The sequence below is a fragment of the Lineus longissimus genome, chromosome 10 (genome assembly GCF_910592395.1).
Source record: "Lineus longissimus chromosome 10, tnLinLong1.2, whole genome shotgun sequence".
Classification (NCBI taxonomy): Eukaryota; Metazoa; Nemertea; class Pilidiophora; order Heteronemertea; family Lineidae; genus Lineus; species Lineus longissimus.
In genome coordinates, this window is record NC_088317.1 from 10,808,543 (window position 1) to 10,835,764 (window position 27,222).

General features: G+C 43.0%; 1 protein-coding gene across 1 annotated transcript in view; it reads right to left on the bottom strand.

Annotated features, from left to right (window-relative positions):
* Positions 1-1,069: 1,069 nt before the first annotated feature.
* Positions 1,070-27,222, bottom strand: part of LOC135494753 (tripeptidyl-peptidase 2-like) — a 153,319-nt gene continuing 127,166 nt past the window's right edge. The window contains exons 22-24 of the mRNA XM_064783021.1: positions 18,964-19,141; positions 18,291-18,410; positions 1,070-4,418 (exon numbers count right to left, since the gene is read on the bottom strand). Of these exons, the coding sequence (XP_064639091.1) occupies positions 4,329-4,418; positions 18,291-18,410; positions 18,964-19,141 (388 nt within the window). The 3' untranslated portion in view covers positions 1,070-4,328. The remainder of the gene's footprint in view (positions 4,419-18,290; positions 18,411-18,963; positions 19,142-27,222) is intronic.

Below are 27,222 nucleotides of genomic sequence, written 5' to 3' on the forward strand. Positions count from 1 at the left end.
GGAGCAGACATGGCAGCATTGAAGTCCTGCTCATTTTGATTAAGACCTGCGGCCCCTTCCCGAAAAGGCGAGATCAACCACGGACGGATGGGATAAGCAGGATCTCCATACACGCAATAGAATTCTCCATCCCGGGTTCGTGGCAACTGTTCCAGCTCATCATGAAGCCCACTTTCTCTAAGTATTCCGGCGTCATGTCGACGGCCCTCGACCGGCCCCCAAAGATTCGCAATGAGCCCATTTGGTAGGGTGAGCGATTGGAATTTTATAGCGTGGACCCGCTTGTGACCGTTGAAGACAGCTCTCTGGAAACGTACTGGACGACATATAGGCCTGACGGTGCCATCGATGAACCCAAAACAAGTGGTAAGGGGTGCACCAGCCATTTCAACTGCCTCCGCATAGGCGGCAAGATGGTCTTCATCCAACCATGCCCGCTGGTTTAACCGCCTCAGGAGATGCCCATGGGTATCGTATATCAGATTTACAGTTTCTTTCACAGCAAGAGACAGGACTGAGAGAGGTCGGCCGAATTCCTCCTGCAGGTCTGTGAATCGATTTGGGTACACAAATCGTCTTAAAGTCATGCATAAAGCGTCCTCCCCAGTGATTACGCAACGGTTCTGGCATGAAACGACGGCGGGAATGTCCAAGACCTGGACAAGTTGACGAATATCGTCCTTAAAAAAGCGGAATTTCGATTCACACTGTGCATCACTAAGCTTGTCTATGTCAAAACGATCCCAATTTGGATTAAAAGAAGTCTCTCTTCTGCCAAAAGCCAGACGATCCATCTCAAACTGCAGCAAATCATCATCGCCGTGTTGAATTGCGAAGTTAATCAAATTGCGCGCCATGTTGATCCGTGGATGTTTCCATAACAACCACTAGGACACAGTGGTGCCATCTATGAGTGACGTCAGCAATCACGTCACGTTCCCGGTCCGCGAATGCAAAACCAATTTTGCCAGGTCCGAGAACGGGAACGAGATCGGGAATAATTCTCGGCGGATCCGTTCTCGGTCGAGATAGCGAAAACTCTCTATTATCATTGCGGAAAGCGGCGGCGTTATTGCATGTATTGCATGTACATTTGATGTACTTATGTATTGTCAGGAAATGCAGACAGCTAAATACACTGAAAATCCAATTACAATTAAAATGAAATGATATTAAGTCTCGATTTTCCTTAGATACGCGCGTAAATGGCCATGTGCACTGCTTAGAGCAATAACAATAATATCGTCGTGGCAGATAAACCATTTCGAAACTTGCTCCAGTATTGTTTATTTCAGATATGTCTCCGTTAAAATGAGCGCCACCAAACGTCTATTCGAGTCATAACAGTAACACAACATAAAATGTCTATTTGAGACGGTAGTTGATAAAGTATGGAATTAGTGAAACCTTGGAAACACTGATAAACCTTGTAATATTCAATGTAAACCATGGAATCACTGTGCAAATAGCGCGGGAAATCGGGTGCGTTCCTTCCACGATTTATACCCTCCCAACTGACAGTCTCGTCCCAGCTGACTTTATTGATAGCAATTTGCCAGTTAGTTCAGAAGCCAAGGAGGATACCGCGGTGACGTCACGGCTTTTCCAAGATGGCGCTGCATATTGTAAACAAACTCGATCCACGGCCAAGGGAAAATCAAGTCATCAAAAAAGTTAGATTTTTCGCATCAAATCTGAGTTATTAGTACTTTTCTGCTATGAAATAAGTCTTAAGACAATAAGCTATCATTTGAATAATGAAAAGTGCTGTTTTGATGGAGGAAAATAGGGTTTTTTAAACCAAATAGCCGGGCACCGATCTTCCAAAATTAGCGATGGTTTCAAAACAGTCTCCCAGATATGGGCAATCTCTTCATTATCATAATGGGATTTGGAGTCATGTTTACAGATTTTACAAGTTCGAGACCTGTAATACCTAAAACTCGCATAGATCCCCATAGATCCCCTCTATTTGTCGAGTTAGCGCCCCTGTAAGATCATGCATTTTAGGACACTAGAAAGAAATCTTCCTGCGGATATCGCGGTTTCTGTGATGATTTAAGGAGAAATTGACTGTTATTAGAGGTGTATGGGACAGAAATGAGTTCATACTTCATGAATACATGAATATATTATGATATGGGCGGGCTTCTAAGTCAAAACAATAACAAACTCAACTGCATCTCTACTGTATATTGCGTAGTGCATTGCCTAGTGTATTTCGTAGTGTATTTTAGCGGAGACATTATTTCCGCACTTTGGCCACGCCAAACGTCTTTTTTATTCGTGGAAGTTAATCTGCTCTGTAAATTTTATTTTACACAGGAAGAATCCATACTAGGTATTGCAATATTTCATGTCTATTGATGTTTTTGTGTACAGGAGCGCACCAGACAGTGAGACGTGGAGATGTGTTCAGTGCTGGTGCTGTCAGTAGACTGAATCTGATTGGCCATAGCGATCACTAATATGGGTCGGGATCACGTGATGTGACTTCACCGCGGTATCCTCCTTGTTCAGAAGCCAACATTTTTAATGTGGAGGATGACGTCATCAATTGGCAATGCGCTGTGGTCGTTAAAATATTTTATTTCTCTTCAATGGAAGCAAAAATTAGTTTTTATGATTGTTTTGTATTCCATAGACGATAAAGTATTATGCTCGGTACTAGATGCACGAGATCATAGGACAAATACACACGTGAATAAAAAACCGCTTAGAACTGGTGACGTCACAAAGATCTCTGCATCCCTCGATGCGTACTGGAAGATGTAAGAAATCGCTCACGGCGGAGGAAATTTTCATCCGCAAACTTCGGTAATAAACATACATGACTAGGCTTCTTTTATTCATCATTTGTTATAAAATATCAGTCAATCATAGACAATTAGGCCTAGACATAGTCGTCAACCTTATCCATGCATAATGCATGACAGGCCCCCAACTTCCCAAGCAACTCGTCTGATCGAAAAGGCCCCGCGTGGTGGTGGCGTATTTATAAGCGGAGCGCTATTGGTCCATATTATGGGTGTGTGGTGGGCGTGTCTTCCCATATTTGGGAGATCAGTACTGTACACTGGAGGCGAGGTACAACTGGGTTGTTTTAAAATATAGACTATTGAATCGGATATGCGGCAGATTTCTAAATTACCATAAAATTCCGATCTGATCATGTAAGAATAAGCTCCAAATGTTGATTCGTAACCACGTTAGGTTCGAATGGCATTATTTCATGTTTTTATGCATTTTAAGGAGTGTTTCCAAGGTTTATCAGTGTTTCCAAGGTTTCACTAATTCCATACTTTATCACCTACCATTTGAGACAACCTCTATTTATGCCTAAATAACCGCCCATACATTTTCCTCCGTAAAAAGGAATTCTCCACGATAAGAAGGTGATGCCTGGTCCTGTCAAAGCTGGTACACCTTCCTCCTAGGAGCCAATTGCATAAATGCAGCCATTTTACTCTGGATGAACTTAACACTTATTTTGAAGTTGAAAGTTGAGATAGGTCTGGAGCTTCCTTGAAATTTTGAAGCAAATACTTGGACTGTTGGAGCAAATGCTCAGTTTTATGCACATGATTTTTAGCATTTGCTAAATGCAACACGTAAATAGTAAATGCTTATGCTAAAAGCAATTGATTTTTAGCAAAAGCATTTACTTGGGGTGTTATGCATACAGACAGAAGTAATGCTTCAATTTTGGAAGTAAAAAGCATTTACTTGTTTTATGCATACAGCCCAATATCTTTTTATAGTACCGGTACTTGCTTGTAAAACCTTCGTTAGCGTGGACGGTAGCGTCATCAGAACTGTGTCTTAAACTCTCCATTATTGATCGAGCAACAATCCCTTCAGTTAACTGTCTTTGGGTATTATCAAAACAGGCCCCAACACTGCTCGAAATGAACAAATGTCCATTTCTCAATGGTTCATTTACTCCAAGAATGACATACATATAGGCCTACGACCCTTGCCTATATTATCAAGGCCAAGAAACTTTGTATTCCACAAAAGGAATGGAGAGCGACATTCCCCTTAATAGGCCCTCTTTGTGTTAAGCCATGCCCACATAATTTCAGCCCCAATGAGAGGTGACTTCGGTTCACACATTCAATGTTGTTTAGGAATGCCTTCGACGACGAGGTACATTGTAACTGAGTGAGGACAGTATTTTAATTTATAAAGAAACACACAAGCAATAGATCTGGCATATGTTTGGGCCAAAGTCGCCGGAAATCTGTGGCAAATATTTCTAGAATCTGACACTTACAGTCTGCTATATTAAGAATGAAGTCAGTGTCATTTTTTTGAAAAAAACATCTCTAGAATGGTCTGTAGTTGGGTGGATATCTGACCAGTATACAACTGTCAACTCGAGCAGACATGTAGTCCCAGCCAAGGTTTTTGTACATCTGAAAAAAAAAGTAACTTATTATATTTAAAACTTGCATTAACACCTTACTTGCAAGCCACACAATGATAAACGAGTTTCAGAAGGTAGGCCGAGTATACTATCTCTTATAATCCTCCGAGACGGACAGGATTGCCTTAGAAATTAACTGACATATACAACATTTAAGAAATAACTTACGATAAGGCTCACCTACACTGAAATGCACACCAACCTTTGTTAAAATATTTCTAGGCATGAAGGCTTTACCCTACAACGATGATGTAGCATCCCAAAGCGAGATTTGTTGCTCTTAGCCATGTGCTACACTGTCAATTCGCTGATGTTGAAGAGAGGATGCCAATAAGTAAGTCAATCTTTCAAATTGCCACATATGACGATGTCAAAACAGGTGGCTTGGACAAATGACAATAATGTGTGTTTTGCAGTGTAACCTTTTATTCTAATGTTTTAATTTAGATAAAACATGAAAACACTAATGTTTTATTTTAGATAAAACATTACATGTATCATCATTATCATTATTATGACCATATCAATATAAATACCATTAAAAATTTCAAATTATATTTAGAAATCCTTCAGGAAACAACAAAACTTTTACAAAGACTGGATGCCATGAGAGATCATGCCATTGTGTACTGTACAATCAAAGTAATACTAGACAGCAGCATGCCTCAAAAAACTTTCTAGTAAACTGACTAGGATATCAGCCTGTACATTACGTTTTTCTGCCCTTGATGATTTTTCTGTAAGCCCGTTTTAGCCCTTTTGGCGGGTCCATTTTATCAAGATTGCCTAGGGATTCTGAGAGATTAGCCGTTCAGTTTGTGTATCTCGGGAATATTTCCTCCCCACTAAAGAAATAAATGATGACATATTTTGCAGCGTCGCTTTTGGGAGCGAGACAGTTCGCCAGCATATATATCTCTATCACAAATAGCTCTTTTTAATTTGAAATTGACTGAAGAATAACGATTTTAGAGCTTTAATGAAACGGCCAGGGGCCATTGTGCTCACCATATAGATATTTGGTGCTTTGGAATTCATCGTGGTTAAGAAACATTGTACATGTATAGTATATAGGTCAAACCAAAGTTGGTATGACATGAGATGTATCGTTGCTTGGAGTGAGTACCATAAGAATATCATCAAAAACAAGTCACTAATAAACAAGATATTGCACTTTTTACGTATTTAATCTTGGCCTCCTGGTGGCCAAGTTGAGTACCAGATCAGATAAAAATCGGTGTCCGAGGTAACATGACGTAGGGAGTCATGTGTACCGAATGTCAAGTTCATAGCTTTAGTGGTTAAGAAACGTGCCATAGTTACACTCAAACGACCAATTACATACATACATACAAATAGCATTTATAAAGCGCAAAATCCAATTAGAAAAATTGCTCAGCTGCGCTTAACAAAAACACTGTTCAAATAGTTTGGTTTTTAATCTTCTTTTGAACTCGCTGACGGTGGAGCTGTTGCGGGTGTTAGTGTCAAGCGAGTTCCATAATTTGCTGGCATAAACTGTAAAGCTTCTGCCACCAAATGTCTCAAGGCGATACCTGGGAGTCACCAACAATTTACGCCATTTGACCTCTGTGACCTTGAAAAGCAGGTCAAATCAAAAAACTCTTACGATATGTGTTGTATCCTTGCTAGGAGAACCTACAATAAAAAGTGTTTTTGAAAACGAATCACTAATAAGCGAAATATCACACTTTCTAGGTTATCACTTTTGGCCCCCTGGTGGCCAAGTCGAGAATCAGACCGGACTGAAATTCAGGGTCAGAGGTCTCAAGTTCATAGCCTTAGGGGTTAGGGATCACGTCCAAAGTCCGCACGCGAATATTCGCTGCGTGAATCGGGGCGAAAATTCGCCTGGTCGAATATCGCCACACTCATTCGCCTCCAAATCGCTCCCTGCTTCGGCGATTCTATTATGATCAGGCGAAAAATTCAGACTGAATAAAAATCGCAGGCGAAAATAATAATCGCGCCTAATTCGCTCTCACCAACCATCGGAACGAAGCGAATATTAGAGGCCTACATGTGTTGTAGTATGCGTATTCCGACAACAGTTGATAGCAGACCGATCAAAACACAAACTGGAATTCCCGGTCAACCTGACTGCAGTAATCATATACATCACATCTATCCACGAGGAGCTACACAAATTTGGCACAGAGGTTTGAGGTTCTTAGTATTATGGTATGTATTCCGAAGGATTGTGGCGGAATGTACCGAATCATACAGCTAATCATAGTTAGGCTTATGTTTCCGAGTCTCAGCCAACCAATCAAAATCGTTGTAGTATCTGGTTATCCTAAACAGCGTCCACCAGCGTTCACCAGGTTTAAAGTTGGGTATAAAGTCATCAAATAAAATTTAGTGGCCAAAATGTAATACGTACACCATAAAAAATACATTTCCTGAAAATTTCATGCTTCGTTTATGACCATTATTATTTACTTTGATGGCTTTAATGTATGTATGTGTTTAAATCTGGTGGACGCTGTTTAGTATGACCAGATTTGTTTACGTGACTGCACTTTTCCGCCAATAAAACAAGACGAAAGTCGTTGCAAAATTGTTCCGAATATCGGACAAGCATGCAAGAGCCACCAATTACGTAAAATCGCTCCATTATCGCCTGGAGCGATTTTTGGGGCGAAATCGAAGAATTGGCGCGATTGTGGGCGAATTTCGCATCTGACATTCCGACGATTTCATATTATCGCCTCACATTCGCCAGTCGATTTTCGGACAGATTTCGCGGCGAATATCGCGTGCGGACTTTGGACGTGATCCCTTAAGAAATGTGCCTCAGTTACACTCAAATGGACGATTTACGCCATTTGACCTCTGTGACCTTGACAAGTACGTCAAATCTAAAACCCGTATCATACGTAAAGTATCCTTGCTAAGAGTATCTACCATAAAATTTTTACCAAAATGAATCAGTACTAAGCGAGATATGGCACTATTCAAATTTTTGGTTTTGGCCCCCTGGTGGCCAAGTTCAGAATCAAACTGGACCGAAAATCAGTGTCGCAGGTAATCTGACCTTAGGGGTCCTGTGTACCAAGTTTAAAGTTCATAGCTTTAGTGGTTAAGAAACGTGCCATAGTTACACACAAACAGCCAATTCACACCATTTCACCTCTGTGACCTTGAATATAAAGTCAAATCGAAAACCTGTACGATATGTGATGTATCCTTCCTCAGAGTACCTACCATGAAAATAAAATTGAAAACAAGACACTATTAAGCGTGATATTGCACTTTTTACCTGTTTTAGTTTTGGCCCCCAGGTGGCCAAGTCCAGAATCAGATCAGGCCGAAATTCGGTGTCAGAGGTTATATGAAGTAGGGAGTCATGCATACCAAATTTCAAGTTCATAGCTTTAGCGGTTAAGAAACGTGCCACAGTTACACTCAAACGGCAAATTTACGCCATTGGACACTGAATTACACCTTGAAAAGTAGGTCAAATCAAAAACACGTATGATATGTGTTGTATCCTTTCTAGGAGTACCTACCTTAAAAATTTCATCAAAATCAAATGACGAATAAGTGAGATATCACACTATTTATATTTTCAGCTTTGGCTCCCTAGTGGCCAAGTCAAGAATCAGACCGGACCGAAATTCAGTGTCGAAGGTCATCTGAGCTAGGGGGTCATGCATACAAAGTTTTGAGTCCATAGCCCTAGCGTTTAAGAAACGTGCCTCTGTTTTTGAAATAGGATACGACGGACGACGGACACTGCGCTGTTGTATAGACTCCCCTACGGTGAGCCAAAAATAAGGCATTTTTGTCGATCTCGCCTGGTTCTCATCGTTTGACGAAGCGGCGGGGCTTTGTCGATCAGTTAGCGTACCCCCGCCTCGAGCAAGTCGCAAGTCACAGACTTTCCATTTCCTGTGGAAATGTCATTTTATTAGTTCATACCTACCCAGGTCAGACTTTTGCATGTGTAATCCATTCGGACACACCCGAGGAAGAAATAATCTATTTATAATAGAAAACTCTTAGCTAGTTCGCTTAGCTACACCTAGGCGGCGCCCCTATACAGCCTCTGCCTCGTGTGAGCTGCCATCACTAGTACGTATTACTCGAGTGCACCGAATAAGTCCCGTTGATGTGGGGACAGACAGGGCGGGTAATCTGACCTGGGTGGATATGAACTAACAAAATGACATTTCCACAGGAAATGGAAATTTTATGTCGTTCATTCTCTACCCAGGTCAGACTTTTGCATCGTTTACCAACAACCAAAGGAAGGAGGGTAAACGGTGACTTACAATGTAGTGAAGTGAACTGTCTCCAAAGCTGCGCAGCAGAACCCAACAGGTGAGACCAGGGGACCCAGAGAAAAAATGCTTGGGGAAAACCCGGGCTAGAGGTCAACAGGCCCTCTGAAAACAAAGGGAAGCATAACTGGGAAACCCATCCCCTCCTAGACGGTGACAAAACCACCTCAACACGGTCTAAGCTCAGCACATATCGTCAAGAGACACAATGTGGAATTTTTTTTTAAAAAAAAAGAAGGAGAGCGCACCCCAGAATAACATGGAGCGGCCTCACTGACTAACTCTCAAAAGTCCTAGGCGACTGAACCCTAGGACAGCTGGACGGGGCAAACGTGCAGGCCCGAAGACCCGGCAACAGTCTATGGAACAACCCCCCCCCCCCCCCCCGCTTAAAAAGGAGGGAGTACAAAACAGCCAGCAGGAGAGAAAATCGACGAGTGGTCTAGGCAGGGAAACACCTAGACCACGTGCTGAGAGCAGCGACAATTGGACCAAGAGACAGCATACCGTCTGTCAACGTGGAACAATTGCGCATATAATACTGGGAGAAGGTAGAGTGAGAACTCCACGTAGCCGCATCCAAAACCACGTTCAGCGCCACTCCCTTATACTCGGCCCACGAAGTAGAAATAGCCCGAATCTCATGGGCCGAAATGGCACCTAGGCGACGAAGCTCTGGAGAAACGAGTGTCATAGACTAAGCCATCCGGATGGTGGCCACCAACCATCTGGCGACCGTGGCTGCAGCTATCTCCCTAGTGAACCCCTCTCTATAAGACAAAAAGAGGCGCTTCCTGCCTAGGCGAACAGCAGGCTCCTTAGTCTTATTAGAATAGAACTTCAATGCCTGAACAGGACAGAGAGTTCTGTCCGGAAAGTCTCTAGAGACCGTAGCGGATAACGAGGGGATAAAAACCGGGCGCCTGGAAGTGTACGGCACCTGGTTTTTAGCAAGAAAGCCTGGGACAAATTCTAGGACCGCGCCCCTCTCAGTGAAGCCAATTTATCAAAGGCTAAAGCATGGAGCTCAGACCGCCGCTGTGCCATGGTAAAAGCCACCAGGAAAACGGTCTTAAAGGTCAGATGTTTAAAATCTGCCTGATGCATGGGCTCAAATGGAAATTTCATGAGAGCCCTTAAGACCACCGAGAGGTCCCACTTGGGGGAGAGCTGAATGGAGCGAGGATGCTCCAAAGACATATTGCGAAGCAATGATGAAACAGCGTCATCCCAAGACGGTTGCTACGATTCAGTCAGCTTTAAGGTGACCGAAAAGGCGGAGCGATAACCTTTCACTCCCTGAAACGAAAACTTCCGGACCGAGAATAGAAAATTCAAGAAGTCGAGGAAGTTGGGAAGAGAGGGAGCGACCGGAGAAACTCCATGCTCCCGACACCAGTCTCGAAAGACAGCCCACTTGCTATCGTATGAATCAAGGGTAGACTGTCTCTGAGGTTGGGTGACTTTACGGATAACGTCTTTCGAAAAGCCTCTCTCTCGGAGGAAATACCCGACAGCCTCCAGGCGTGAAGCCTGTAGAAAGAAGGGTCTTGATGATAGACCCGGCCGATCAGGTGATAAAGCAGACGGTCCCACGCCGGCAGGCGGTGGGGATGATCCGTCAGCAGCTCCAGCAGAACCAGGAACCAGGCCTGGTTCGGCCAGCACGGTGCTATCAGACAAAGTCTGACCCGTGAACTGGCCACCTTGTTGAGTACCAGTAGCAACAGAGGGGTTGGCGGGTATGCATAAGCATTGAGGCCGTCCCAGGAGGCCGACAGGCTGTCCACTCCCAAGGCCTCCCCGTCCGGGAGGGGTGAGTAGTACAGGGGGAACCTCTTGTTCAACCGAGTCGCAAACAAGTCCACGACCGGAGCATCCCACAGGGCCCCCGAGGCGAGAGACTACCTCGCGATAAAGGGTCCACTCCGTCTGGACCAGACAGTCCGACCTGGAAAGGGTGTCGGCCAAGATATTCCTCTTGCCGGGGATGTGACGGGGAGGAGCTGGAAATCCAAGCGGCGACAAAGCTGCAGGAGCTCCCAAGTGAGACGGCACAATGTGTCGGATCTCTTCCCCCCCCCCTGTCTCCGAATATAAGAGACCACTGTCGAATTGTCGGAGAAAAGAGAAACCCTGTGACCCCTCAGATGAGACGTGAAGGCCCTCACGGCCAGGATGACAGCCTGCAACTCGAGGATATTGATCGAGAGACGCGCATCCTCCTCCGACCACTTGCCCTTGGTCAGGTCCACTTCGTTCAAATGGGCGCCCCAACCATAAAGGGAGGCGTCGGTGAACAGGGACATCTGGGGTGACGGCGGACTGAGCTGCACTCCGCAGAGGAGCTCCGTCTCCGAACCCCAGAAACTCCACACCTCCCCCAGAAGGGACCCCGGGATAAAAATCCGCTGGTCGAGAGAGTCCGTGAAAGGACGCCAACTCGACAGCAGGAGGAGCTGGAGTGGGCACATATACAGGCGGCCGAAAGGAACCTGGTCCACTGGAATTGAGCAGTCCCAGCAGCGACAGAAACTGTCGGGCTGTGGCGCTGTCCTGACTGCGAAAAATCCCGACCGAGGACCGAATCTTGCGAATTCGGTCCGGAGGGGGGGACATCAGGCCCTCTCGTTAGCGACATAAGACATAATCCTGAGCTGCGTCCACCTCGGATTTGTCCCAATTTAAAAGCCACCCTGCCTGTCTGGTTGTGACGAGCAGAAACTTTGTCTGCTCTCCCAGACGGCGTTCTGTGGGGGCGCAACCTGAAGGCGCAGGAGGAAGGACTAAAAAGTCACTTGCGCTTGCCCCGCGACCCTTCTCTTGAAAAGGACGCTTGGGCTGCCCGCCGCTCCCGCCTGAGGAGCGATGGCGCTTACTGGAGCGGCGAGAGGGAGCTGCAGCTTCTGCCTGCCCTTGGGGACGAATGGAGGAGGAGCCACGCGAGGACGAGGGCCCATGAGGAGCTGACGAACCTCGGGGGCGTCGAGACCCCACCTGTAGTCCCCTCCCGCGGCCTGTGCATAGGAACGCGGGCGGGGGGCGGCCTGGGAAGTCGAAACTGACTCCATCAGGCGATCCGACTCTGCCTGAGCACCCATGGTGTCAGGCAGGGAGTCGTGGAACAAAAAAGGGCCACTCAATGGAGCGGTCCTTAATGCCCCCCCCCCCAGAAACTGGGATCTGACCATGCTCAACCCCTCAATGAGCAGGTCGCGGCGTTTTAGCACGCCGTTAGCCGCCTGCTTAGCAGCAAGATCACTGGCATGCTGCAGGGATTGCTGGAGGGACATCGCGAGAACGCGCTGTGCCTCCGAGGCATCTGCGGCTAAGGACCTGGTCAGAGCACAAAGAGTCAGGTCGGCGTAAGACAACACTGGCTGGGTCTCTTTAGCCAGGGCCTCATCATTCTTCGCATAAGGCCAGAGAAGAGAGGACTTTAGGGGGTACCAAACCCGAAAATTGGATGTCGTCCTTGAGGGGCGACAGTGAAACCGGGTCGGTTCCCGACGTTGAGACCCGATAATAATCGGGTCTGTAGGACAGGCTCAAGAGGAAGCGGTCGTGAATTGCTTCCCAGCCCGAGTCCAGGCACCCGGTCCCGTAGACGGGAGCGTCGAGACCAGGGCGCTCTGGTGACCCCCGCAATATGGCGCTGTATCCCTGAGAGCCGTATCCAACCATGTGGAGGCTCTAATCAGGGCCGGAGAAGTGGCCTACCGGAACATGCAGTCAGGGTATCAATAAACAGTTATGCCAGGATGGACAAAATATGTACAGTGGCCAGCGCTTGCTCTTTGTTTTATTCTTTACTGACTGATGTTGTCAGTTTGAATTGCGTTCTGCATCTCTCCATGCGCCTGGCTTTGGTCCGACAGTGGCATTGGGTACGGGAGTGGGTAGGTGATATGCCTAATATGTGAGGGTCTTATTTGGAACAGGACCTGCTATCACTGGTCTCAATGCATTGTGCAAAATAGCGTACTCCAATCAATCTATTGGGGGTTGCATATGTAGATAGCAGCAATAAGTCCCTAAATGCAGTTAATTTCGTGTTTAACCTTTAATAAACCTTCAGTAACGTTAGAAATTTAATGTAGCTCAATCATCGTGCCCATTTAACTAATGTATATTACATTTCAACTTTGCCCGCTCCATGGGTATATGCTAGTTCTTAAAAAGCCCGGTCAGGGACCGCATCCGACTCCTGCTAGGAGGCGTCGCCGAACAAGTCGAACGGCACCTTACTGAGGGCGGGGTTGACCGTCGGGAGAGGACAAGTGTCTTGAGGCACAAATTGCCTAACAAAAGCGCGTAAGTCGCGCATACCCGCCACAATGACGGAGTCCTCACCCCCGAGGGGTAATCAGCCTGAGAGGCTGAAAAAGTCAAAAGCCACCGGCCTTTCATGGAGGTTAGAAGCCTCCATACGGTCCGTCAGACTCCTGAGCAACTGCCTTTGCTCCTCCGTGAGGGAGGAAGCAAGAGTCTGAGGCTCAGTGCTCAAATCGGACTCCCGTGGGGCAGACACAGGAGGGGGAGGGGGGGGGGCATGCCTGATAGGCAGCCAGACCTGTCGACCCCGACAAACCCGACAGAGCAGGGTAGGGTCGCACCGGGGAAATGGACGGTCTGATGGCACCCAAAACAGGGGGGGTACCAGGGCCCCTCGCCCATGAATAGTGCTCGATCACCGACCCCCTGCCCAAGCCGGGCAGGACACCTCCGGGTGCGGTGAACGGCGGCAAAGACGGGAAGGTGAAAATCGGTCTTGCCCCGCCAGGGGACGTCTGAAGAGACGACTAACTCACAGAGAGAAGGTCAGTCAGCCCGGGAGAAAGGAGAAAAAATTTCTTGGAGACGTCAGGAAAAACACACTCCAAAAGCGAAAATCGAGGGGCGGTCGTAAAAGAACGATCTCACCCGTCTTCTTGAGAAATTAAACCTCCCGAAGGTGTCCTGGGTAGCCCTTCTTTAACGCGGAATCGGCCGAAATTGGACGAAAACGTGGTAATGAAACTCGGGACAGTGTGCAACAGTGTGCCGAGGCAGAGGCTGTATAGGAGCGCCGCCTAGGTGTAGCTAAGCAAACTAGCTAAGAGTTTTCTATTATAAATAGATTATTTCTTCCTCGGGTGTGTCCGAATGGAGTACACATGCAAAAGTCTGACCTGGCTAGAGTATGAACGACATAAATGAAATGGCCAGGGCCATTGTGCTCACCTCATGTGGAGGAAAGATGGAAAAAGAGCATGGTCTTGTGTCATGTAGTGTTAGGTTTGATGTAGGTCCAAGCAATTACAATTTCCCCAAAATGGCCAATTTACAGTACATTCGACCTCTGTGACCTTGAAAAGTAGGTCAAATCAAAGAAGACCCGGGTGACACATTGAATGGTTGTTAGAATTAGATGTACCTATGATATAAAATTGGTGCCAATCGGGCAAGTCATTACTAGGAATAATGGCATTTTGAAGAATTTAGGATTTGGCCCCCTCCCTGGAGGCCAAACGGCAAATCAGATCGCACCAAACTTCGGTACCTGAGATCACCTGACCAAGGGGTACATGTGTACTTAATTTGTGATCAATAGTCATTGCAGTTAAGAAACGTGCCATAGTAACGGCCTGACGGCGAATTTACACCATTTGACCTCTGTGACCTTGACAAGAAGGTCAAATTAAAAACCTGTGTGACATATACTGTATGGTGGTTAGATGTACCCATGATATCAAATTGGTGGCAATCGGGCAAGAAGTTAAGGAATAATCACATTTTTAAGGTTTTTGGATTTTGCCCCCTGGTGGTCAAGTGGTGAATCATATTGGACCAAACTTTGGTCCCTGAGATCACCTGACTATGGGGTAAATGTGTACTAAATTTGGTATCAATAGTCATTGCAGTTTAGAAACGTGCCATCGTTACATCCTAACGGCTAATTTACACCATTTGACCTCTGTGACCTTGAAAAGGAGGTCAAATCAAAAACCCGGAGGATATATGATGCACCTTTGCTAGAAGTACCTACCATATTTTTTTCAAAATTTCCCGACTACTATTAAGGGAGATATTGCATATTTTCACTTTTAACGTTTGGCCCCCTGGTGGCCAAACCATGAAACGAATCGGACCGAAACTTGGTCTCCCAGGTGTCATAACATAAGGGTACATGTGTACCAAGTTTCAACTCAATAGCTCTAACAGTTACGAAACGTGCCCTGCTAACGGACGACGGACGACGACGACGACGACGACGACGACGACGACGACGACGACGGACGACGGACGCCACGGTATGGGATAAGCTCACCTCTGCTAAGAGGTGAGCTAAAAATGATCACTCAAACCTGTTCAGTTTCCGTGCACAGTTGTTACTGTAGGATGAAAAATATCCGCGGCATAAAATTTTGGCGAATGCCTCACGTTGGACATATTCACGGCGGAATATTTTCGCGAGTGAAGAATCTTTTTCCAAGAAAAATTTAAACTGTCTATTTTGACCCTAAGCTCTTAGTTTATGGGGATTGTGGTGTAAAATGTCTCCTACTTAGCATAATCTCAGCGATAATTAAATAAAAGTTGTTCAAGTTAGGTGTAATTATGACCAGTGCTAATTGCGCGAGGTATACACGTAGGCCTTTTTTGGGCCAAGATGTATACAGTGCCTCTGCAGAAACATGGCAACAATGACATGGATTTCATGCTAAAAGCAACAGATTTTCGCAGCAGAATATTTTTGTGACCCAGACCTATTCCTAAAATTTGCGAAAATATTCTGCACGCGAAATGTTTCCCTTCTGCAGTATATAGTGCACAATATTTTGGAACTGTAAAATTAAAATCATTTGTAGAATTTACAGTATATATGCTTTAAATGGAATTTCAAATGTTCTCGAAAAGTGGATTTTACTGAGAAGTCTTATCCTCATGAATCTAATCCAAAGTTAAATGTCATCTATTTTTCAAAAGAGGGTCACAGGTCAACTATGTGTTGCTATGTTGACTATATTACAATGGACGTTGGTTGCGTTTTATTGTAGAATAGGTTTGAGAAGTTTTGTCAGGACTCCATGAAAGAGGAATGCCCTCTTTACTTTTCTAGCTCTCCATTCCTAGATTATGCCAAGAGAGTGTTCACAAATCCTCTTTTTTGGTAAAATGAGATATTTCATTACTATAATTGCTCATATATTCATGTTCACTCAAACCCAATCATCAGTCAGTCAAAGTTTGAACAAAATTAGCCCAAACACAAAGCGTCCTCAGAATAACGTTTGTGGCATTTCACTAGTTTTTGAGGTTTCTTTGTGAAAGTGGGTTTTATAAAACAATTTTTTCTACAAAGATAAATGATCTCTAGGCAAAATAGCACATATATTCTTGTTCAGGCAATCAAAGTCATCAATCTGACAGTGGTTTCAAAAAAATTTAGGCAAAACTTCGACCAATATTGAAACACTATATTTTGTAGATTAATACGAAGAGAGTGCTTACAAATCCTCTCTTTTGTAAGATGACACATTTGACCGCAAAAAATGCTCATATAGTCATGTTGTTATAGACCTAATAATCAGTCTGTCGAAGTTCTAACAAAATTGGCCCAAGCATAAAGCGTCCTAAGAACAAAACAACTTTTATAATCTTTGTAAAATTTCTGTTAATCAAAGTCACTCTATTCAGAAATCAACCATGCTTCCAGTCAGAGTAGTCCTAGCCTCACTTGATCTATATCATAATACTATAAGGCGGCTCGCTAAAGTGCCATTTGGGGGTCGTGTTTCGTCTCGAAATTTTGCACGTTTGCAGGTGATATGTTATCCTGATGCAACGTCATGTTTATTTTTGGAAATTTACTTCAGCGGAGCAGTAATGAGGGATTTTTAATCGGACACGGTCAATTCTCCTTATCACTCACGGAAGCCAAGCCATTGCTGTTCAGTTATGCAGGGGATTAATGAATCACCTGCACTCCCTGTGGGGTGACTAACACTACCTGTTGAACGGCTGGCTGTAGGGGGATGATTGGAAAAGCCTGTACACGTGTTGACCTGCTGAACCAAGGTTAATGTTATTTTCAATCCACGATTGTAGGTCACCTGATCTTCGAGATTTCGCGGGAAAGAAATTGTAAACAAACACATGTGTGCAGTTCAAATGTAAACAAAAATGTATTTTGATACTTTTGGTTGCTGGACTTGGGTTTTGCCGCAGTAAGAAGCTGGGGTCAAATTGATGGTCTATCGTATATTGGTACTGTATTAGCCAGAGCTAGCCCTTGATTATGAAGGGATTTTCAAATTAAGGTTACAATGGTATGTTTATGTGCTCACCACAGCTTTCAAAACTTGATGTATCTGAAGAGGCACTCTGAACTTGGCATGGCCTTATCAAGGACCTGCTCACGGTGCTGAACTTCTAGCTTGCCTGTCGACTAAGTGCCTTGCCCGAGATCATGCTACATGTAGGAGGAGCACGCATTTTAAAGTTTTAGTAGTGATAGTGCAATTGGTCCGAGCCATTTGGAGGCCGACATGTGAAGGCCTATCTGGGTTCTCCTTCATCTCCGTATAAAAAGGGGCATATTGCTGACTAAGGAACGAGGTATATTCACATTGCCTCATCATCTCATTCGGACCAATTGATTTACTTTTATATGCACGCATACAGCACGCCACAGGGTCCGAGTCTGTGGACAAATGGTTGGTTTAATTTGTCTCTTCGATATTGCTCCTTTGATATTGCATTATATTTTCATTGCAATTCAATCTATTCAAGGTATAGCCCATTTGAACCTGCCTGCGCCACGGGTACAATGCTAGTATATATATATTAAGCTTAGTATATATACTAGCAATTAATCTCTACCTGGGGTGACACAGAAAGCATTGTTTAGAATGAAGCTTGGTTTTACACTAGAGAGTGCTGACAAATCCTCTTTTTTGTAAGATAAGACACTTTAATGCAAAAACTGCTCATATGTTCATGTAGTCACAGACCTAATAATCAGTTTGTCAAAGTTCCATCAAAATTAGCCCAAATATAAAGAGGCCTGAGAACAAATTAACTTTTACAATCTTTGTAAAATTTTTGTTCATCAAAGTCACTATTTTTAACCATGCTTCCAGTCACTGTGGTCCTAGCTGCACTAAACAATGATATATATATTAAGCGTAGTACATATACTGGTAATTAATCTCTACCTAAGGTGACACAGACTGCATTGTTTAGAATTAAGCTTGTTTATACACCTCTGGTTATGTAATAATCACACAAAGCAGCAGTGATCCATATCCTCAACTCAAAGGTAGTGCTAAACCATGCTGTCCTCTGTTGGATTAGTAATGGGGAGGGCACCTGATCTATAGAACAGCCTCCTTGCTATTGTTTGGGGTTGAGGAATTTGGCTCACGCTTCTGTCAGGAACAATGGACGATCTTGAGGGTTGATAGCATATAAACCGAATCGGGATCAAGGGCTCTAGAAACATAATGTATGTTTGTAGCCTACAGCTAGATGAAATGTACATGTCGCCTTGACTCACAACTTGCTCTTACCTCCGACATAAGCTTTTCTTGGTCCTTTGAAGGTTTGTCATCATTCACCTTGGTAAGAATCTTGATAGCTTTTCCATAGTGCTGGTGGACCATGGCATGCTTCAATGTGAATGAGAGCACCTGCAGGCAAAGGTAAAAAGGATCAATGCCTGAGAAAACCGCAACCGTTAGTTTGCTCCAAGGTAAAGAGAAACGTCTTATATTGCTGTCATTTCACAAGTTTCTCTCTGAATTATATTCTACCTCAAATTAATCCAACTGTCCCACCGCTTTAATCCATTCAGAAAATTATTCCGGCCAGAGTCGCTCCTAAAAAAAGACCCAAGGTCACTGCCTAGGAACTTGGTACTGCACAGATGTCAGAGGCGTTTTATATGGATGGGGGGGGGGGGGGGGCAACTGCACAAATGATATAATTAATGAGATATCACAGGACAGGACATGGGTTTAATGAAAATCCAAGAAACTACGAAAACAAGAGCAATATGAAAATGTTTGCATCATCTTGGAGCGAACTCTTGTATTTCATTCACTCAAATGGATGTCTGATGAGAGCAATATATCTGTGAACTTTCTCTGAAAGTGTGGGGTGCAGATATAGAATATTCTCTACACTGTCAGCCTTTATGAGTCAGCACACAACCTCGTCAACAAACCCTGGAGGCCTCATTACCTTTGTGTCTAAGACATCAGCCCACTTCTGTACATCTGAGTAGATGCCATCAATGCTACTCGTGTTTATGGTCTCCTCATCCTCATCTTCAGCTATCTTATCCAGCATTTCGTCTGCTTCGGCACAACCCATCTTCACCAACGCGTCAATTATCATAGCTTTTTGCTTATCCATGTCACTGAAGCAAAAAGACAAGTTGACAATAAATGAAAATCTCATACCTTAAGTGAGATTACATTAATATGATTGGCTGATACACGTCACGTGACCGTGTGGTATTCGCAATGTTGCCTGCTCCAGCCGGTCGACATTTTGCCAGGTCTCCTGGCGTGATGACATTCGTGGTGGGCAATGAAAATCTTATACCTCAAGTGAGATTCCATGATTATGATTGGCTGATACACGTCACGTGACCGTGGGTATTCGCAATGTTGCCTGCTCTAACCGGTCGACATTTTGCCAGGTCTCCCGACGTGACGACATTCGGCATGTTACTTTCCGTGGCGGGCAATGTCTATATGATATGTAAAGAGTGTGTCGTTTCTCGTGGCAAAATTGACAATCATACGATACTGCCATATACACACTGACATCACAAGCTTTTCTGTTGATTTTTGATCGCATATAAGTGGATATGGTTCACTTGTGCCGCGACCAGTGTTTTATCAGATGTTGGCATCTTTACGTATATAGCCGATTCTTTTTTACCAATGACTTTTGGTATGAGATAAAGCCTCGGGAGACATTGCATCCCGACGGGGCGACATTCGGTAAGTCACCCTCCATGGCGGGCAATATTTACATATTATCATCATTGCTTTCATCGTTATCATTTTGGTGTCCTATATCCACCCTTGACTTCCCGAGGGCATTCCTCTCTTCGAGGGAGTATATCCTGAAAATGCCATCCCTATTCCGAGGTTATCTTCCAAACCCACAGAAAATTATCTAATTATGCATAAAAATCCAAATCACATAGCTCAGAACATTTTTTTGGTGACTCAATCAAAACTGCAATAAATAAAAGTGTTTAGAAAACTTAAAAGACATTCAAATGCGAGATGTAGTGATAACGAAAATGGCCTTATGATGTGTTTTTTGATGCTGTGTTTACACCGAATCCGAATTGAAACTGTTTTCCGTGGAGCGCTCTCCGGAATACGAATTGGTTAAACCAGTATCAAAACGGTCGCGCCACACTGATATGCGCATTGAAATCGGTTTGAAGTACACCACACTCAATACACACTAACGTCGCGCCATCTATAAATGTATCAATTAGCTAGTTTCCGCGGTCAAAGGTCACAGTGCTCGCATTATTTTCCAAGTTAAATTGATACACATAATAATGAAATAACGATGGATTTGACAGATATTTGATGGCGACAGTGATTGTAATTGATAAAACTATGGAAGACGATATGTACACAGCACGCTTGTATGCAACAGACAGTAGTTTTATGTTCACAGCGTTTTATATTAATATTCATTAGGCTCATTATAAAGCCCTGCCTCCGAATTTATGCTGCCTGCTGTGAAGCCTAGCAACATTTTCTCTTGAATACACAACATGCTGTGTATACAATGTACAGGCAAGCATGGCACACCTGCCATCCAAAAACTGGGGCTCCATATGCCTTAGATTTACTTGGGGGGTCATAGCCAGATGTAGAATGGGGTCAGAAAAATCACAACGGGACAATTGTCAACCGAGGTTTCAAGAATCAAGGAGATAGATACAGCAAACAACAATTCAGGCCATTCAACACAAATTACTTGTTTATCATCACCTCCCGTCCCGACCCTATGCTCCCGTGCCGATTATTTTGATATTTGATACATCAAATATCAAGGCCTTGTCCGCTCCTAAGTTTCACCAGCTGCGGCACCTTTGATTTTTGTTATTGTTACATATCAAATATCAAATGACTGCTCAACCTAACTTTGCCAGACCTGATGGGCTATTGAAAATTGATATACATTTCCTTGTTGATTTTGATTGTGGCCAGACTAAAGAAACCAGCATGCAGTCTCAATGTCATATCCATGCCAGCATCAGGTGGAGTGATAAGCAATTTTCTGTATGAAATTTTCGAATCGATACTCTCAACCTCACTACCTGAGGTGAATGCCCACGGGCCTACCACAGCACTGGTGTTCCAGATATAGCCTGGAATCGAGACTTGATTAAATGTAGTCACCTGCTCAGTTCTTGTGTTTTTCTTAATGTTCCTCGCTCAACGCAGTGAATGCATTGTTTGTCCATAGTGTGTGCATGTGTGCATACAAGTGTGTATACTGTATATGGGAGGAATGCTTGCGACAGGGGAGACTGCTAGCTGTCAGATTTAAGTTCATGGGCAAACAATATCAAATATCAAAGGCGCTCAATCATTGTCACCCAAACAAAATATCAAATATCAAATATCAAAGCCCTCCCTCCCCAATATCACAAGGTCGAATGACGATAAACAAGTAATTTATTTTGAATGACCTTAGTAGGTCTTTATTAAGCTCCAAATGTTGAATAGAATAGCACAGGACTTTTACTTCCTGACCAGTCTGAGAATTACACGAAGACAAGAACAACAAAGTTTCAAAAATAAATGTTCAAAATTCTTTATATTTTCGTTTTCTTTTTACATACTGAACTCACAAACTCACAGAGTATGGCAAGCTTACATGTACACAAACTGGAAGAGGACTCCCCTAAAATACAAACATAAAAGAATTATAAAACATGGCGAGAATAAATACATTTGAATATTTTCATTAACGCTTCAACCGCACAGTCTTCTGTGTTATTTTACTCGTACTACTTTGTCAACCGGAAATTTGTCATTTCTTCGGGCGTAGTGATACCAGTGTTACTTGACATACGCGTACTTCAAGTGCTGTGGAATTTTCCCATCATTTTTAAGACTCTTGTCGATGGTTCTAGAGTGCCATATTACAAACGCAACATTGTGTTGCTCCTGATACTGAAAGAGAGCTGTTTTGAAGGCGGGAAAGGACGAGAATTTGGCTCCAACTTGAATGGAAGCGGGGAGCAGACCAGAGAAGCTGCCTTGTGCCTCAACAAACTGAAATCAACATCAATGAATCCTGTCCCAAAATTCCCATGATACGCTCCACCTGAAAAGAACTTCGAACACACCCGAACGCTAGGTGTTCATCTCCAAAATACAAATAATCGCAGGAACCAGATGACCATATATATACACCAGCTGCTTACAACTTCCGAAGCTTCATTAGTGAATATTTTATTGGTACTTTTCATCAAAAGTTTAAATTTACAAGTTATCATTTCTCATAATGTTTAAGGTGAATATTTGACATATCGAACATGTCAAAACACAAGACTAGTTAGCTAATTCCGAAAACAATGGTTACTGAGGGTTTAACTCTTTCACTATAAGGTCATTGTTTTATTAATCAAGTATGTTCAGACAAGTTGGAGACGCTTAATTGGCAAGTGTAATTAGTAGAAGTCTTTCAATCAGAAACATTTTTAATTTGTCAAAGTTTGTATTATGTCTCCTTGGTGATTTTGTGTTTTTGTAGTTTACATGGTAAATCAAAGATTGAATATGGTCATTCAGGTTTTGGACTCCAGACTGGGAAGAACACATATAGTTGGTTTTCCCATCTGTGATATCTATGCAAGTTTTATCAATTATATGAAATGAATAGAACTCTGGACTCCAACTTATTTCTACCGCTAGTCAAGTCTCCTTTATTCCCCCCATAATATTAGGTGGAGAACCCAAAGGATCCCGAACATTTTTCATCATGACGATATCAGCAGTCCCGCCATTGCTAACATCAGTGTGAGAACATCTCGGATTAACCAAATCACCAAACGGGTGGAATCTCTCATCAACTTGAGATGGATTATCATTAGCACTAAATTGGAACGAGGATGGATCAGCAATATTTTACACCTCCCCAACAAGGATAAAAGGTATGAAATTGCCATCAACGCTTCGCCGGGATCATTGCCGTATGCAAGCCTACTTGTAAGGGACACTGTTACAAACAATCCTTCTGTGACTTTTACTGATCATGTTCCTGACCTTGCCATTTCCAAGGATAAGTCAGCAGTAATGTCAGCTCCAGAGATTCGGGTCATACACGAACCCCCAGCAGAAAGGATATCAGTCGGTGTAGAATGTGTACCGGAAAGTTCATCAGCAAGTATCCAGTGTAATCCAGAAACTGTATCTTGTGCTGTCCAATGCATCTCAGACAGTATTTCGATTGGAATCCAGTGCAGTAAGGACACCATGTCAACATCTAGTCAATGTGACCAGCTCATTTCATCTGATGCCGTATCACAGACAGAAACTGAAGAGGACATAACTCTCACTGTGTCATCAAAGCCAAGTCCAGCTAAGTTGAAGAAGTCTGTAAGACAGACAAACAAGTGAAACTGACACACAAAGTGTTATCAAAGCGCAAATGTTACAATGAGAACAATTTTATTTCATTGAGTGGCGACATCCATGTCACAAGGACGACTCATCTTGGGTACATGTTGATGATCTTGACTGTGAAGCTAAGGAATATATTGGAACTCATGGCGCCAACATTTTAGACTCAGGCGCTTTAGCACGCACAGCTTCAACTAAAGTGCGCGATGTAAATCCTGTTCCGAAATTTCCTCCGTATAAACCATGTGCTAGGAACTTTGATTATACCGAGTTACTGGCTGTTCATCTCCAATCAGTACCAGGCAACAGTATGGGGACAGTCTATTTGCACCCTACAAGCACAGTGGCGGACAGTATCAGATTAGTCCTTCAGAGTTTCCCACGCTTGCGTCATGTACCACCATCTCGGATTAGTGTGTATTTCCATCACAAGCGACTGAAGAAAACATTCTCATTACCACAGGACTTGCAATTCTTAAAGTTACCAAACACAGCGAAAGTGCACGTCTTGGACAATACACAAGTATGTGATGAACTATATCTCACGTTCGATTTTCATAAAAAAGGTGAAATCTTCAAATTGAATGTGCCGAATTAACGGGTGTTAATCTTATCTTAAAACAACAGGAGTATTTTATGGAGTGAATATAGTTATCACACGACACTGCATGCCTCAACTACGAACCCATTTTCAGAAAAATGATTTGAACTTTTCGGACGTTGGGGAATATTTTTGAAGTTTAAGCTCTTTCCATCTGCCTAGAGAAAAGACACTATAAAGCAGAAACTTGACTTTAATTTTGATTAGTTAAAATGCTAATTGCAGCACAATTTTTTGGTAATGATCTGAACCAGAATAGCGTAAATACTCTTGGTCACAACTTGAGTGTTGAAATAGTATTTTACAAAATTGCAGTGTTGGTCAATGCCAAAATGATCATCGAGTTTATGTGCAGGAAGTTATTCAGGGGGTGAAACAGCTTAAAGCGGGAAAGAAAGACAGTATTTCAGACATTAGATCTGATCATTTTATAAATGGTGGTCCTAAACTAAATACGTATATATCGTTTCTGCTTAGTTCGATGATCTCACATGGTTACTGTCCTACCAATTTTACAAGGTCTAAGGTAATACCGATACCTAAAAATAATAGGAAGTCTTTATGTTCATCAGAGAATTATAGAGGTATTTCTCTCAGCAGCATTATTGGCAAGATTCTCGATAACATCCTATTAAAGAAGTACAATTCCATTTTATCCACATCTGACTCCTAGTTTGGTTTTAAGGCTGGGATGTCAACGGCTACAAGCAGCACTGTTGTGAATGAGGTTATAGAATATTACAATAGCTGCAGTTTCTGCAAAACTGCAGTCTACTGTGTTATGCTTGATGCAAGTCGGGCCTTCAATTGTGTTCATTTCATTAAATTATTTAGGGTATTGATGAAGAAAGGCCTGTGCCCTTTAATTGCACGACTTCTGCCCAATTTATATACAAATCATATCATGCAAGTACAGTGGGGCAAGGGTGATGGAATTCTCAGTTAGGAATGGTGTGAAACAAGGGGGTGTATTATCACCAGTATTGTTTGGTATATATCTTGACGAACTTTTAGATAAATTGGGTAAATCTGGGGTTGGCTGCCACATTGGCAGCATGTTCTTTGGCGCCTTTGCCTATGCAGATGATGTCATCATTTTAGCGCCGTCATTAATCGGGCTTAGGAAAATGTTGAAGGTTGCAAGTGAGTTCTCGCTTGAGTATATGATTTCTTTCAACGCGTTGAAAAGCAAATTTCTTGTATTTGGGTGTAATGATCCTCCACCCGAGGTGGTTTTTCAAGGTAATGCAATCAGAGTATCCCAAGAGGAACTTCATTTAGGGATACTTCTGGGTCATGACGTACGATGTAGGAGGATACAACTATGTATAAATGATCTTTATAAACGCAAGAACATTTTAATGTCTCAGTTTAGACTATTTTTAAATAGTCTATATCTTGTGCTGTAGTTCTAATAGTTGGTATCCATATTAGACATGTCAAAACCGTATATGGAAGACCTCTACATCGCATGGCGTAAATGCATCAGACAGGTATTGTGTCTCTCTTACCGTACACATAATGAGCTATTAACAGATATCATTCAAGATTGCTGTGTTCAAAAACAATTGGAAAAGAGAATGGTGAAATTCGTAAGTGGCTTGTTTGTTGTAAAAAACAAGTACACTCGGAAATGTATCCAGTTGATAGTTGCAGGCAGCAGTTCACCACTAGGGAAAACTTTTACCTACATTATTCATAAATATAATTGGAATAGGTACAATTTGCCACTTTTAGGATATATGTTAGATGAGGTTTATAACTTGCCAGGTCAAACGAGGGTGGTATTTCAAATTAGGGAACTTTTAGAAATAAGGGATCAGGGGAGCAACTTTTTGTCGTCTACTGAAATAAAAATACTTCTAGATTTTTTGTGTACAATGTAAGTGTGAATACTTTGATCGATTTTTCTATAAGACTTGTAATACTAGGAGAGGATGTCATTGTGTAGAAATTTATGACGAGAAATTGGTTGTTCTTTTGTTGGCACCCGCACAAAATGTTCATGCACGTTCACAATATTTCTGTACTTATAGTACGAATAAACATATATACTCTAAAACCTTGTTTTTATGGGTACACATCCAATATTCCAGTCGATGGAATAGATCACGCCCCCTAAATCACACTATAAAAGGGCTACTAAGATCTATTCAAAGGCATGGCCAATGGGCCTACCACCGAGGCAGAATGACATCTGGCCGACTTCAGTATGGTCAATTTCAAGGTGTCCGCAGCCGATTACGACGACCGTTTCGACTGATAGGTTTTGTCACCAATTGCGCAAGAGTGGCAGACAGACATCGTGTCTTCTTTCCTATATGTCCTCAAGGTCATCCTAGGCCTGTATAAGCGGGTATCTAGTTTCAGTTGCTCACTTTGCCAATTGTGAAGATGGATGGTCAAGAGCCATTGCGAAAACGCCGGAGAAGTTATACAGTTAGAGAGAAAATAGCCTACTTGCAGGATCTTGAGGCTGCGCTGTTGGACGGAACTGTCAACAACATGCGTGAATTTGCAGAACACTATGGAATCTCAGTCCGAACAATGCAGAAGTGGAATATGGAAGAACTAGAAGAACAAGAGGCCTGAGGGTGTAAAGTAGTAAATATCGGCTTTATACTACTGTTTGAAGGTCAAGAGAACATGTTATACCACTAAAATTTCCAATGCAGAGTTGCCAGCTGGATGAAATATGATTGAACTAATCAGCCATGGTATGTAAATATATTACAGGAGGCAACGGAATATATCCCTAGTTCAGTATGTTGTATCGGTAGCTTTACAGAAAAGAAGTGTCAGAGAGGATGAGACTTCTCCATGGACAACTGTGGTATGTCCAGGCTGGGTTGTACAGCACAAGGATACAAAATGCTGTCTGTAATTGAGAGGTATCCTGATTTAACAGAGGTCAAAATAAATAGAAATGACCAGTTTGGGACTAACACCACTGTCTTTTTAATAAGGTAAAGATTACAGGAGTCAACAAAATTAATTTTATTGAGAGAAATTGACCTGTCCTGCAGGTGGTTGGAATTTACAATACAAAGGGTCATGACATTGTGCTCTACTGCGTATCCCTAGTGAGTCGATCTATCCTTGGCGCAGACAGGTTTAAATTGGCTAAATCTTGAATAGATTGAATTGCGATGAAAATCTAATGCAATAAAGGAGCAATATCGAAGAGACAAATTAATCAAACCAATTGTCCACAGACTCGGACCC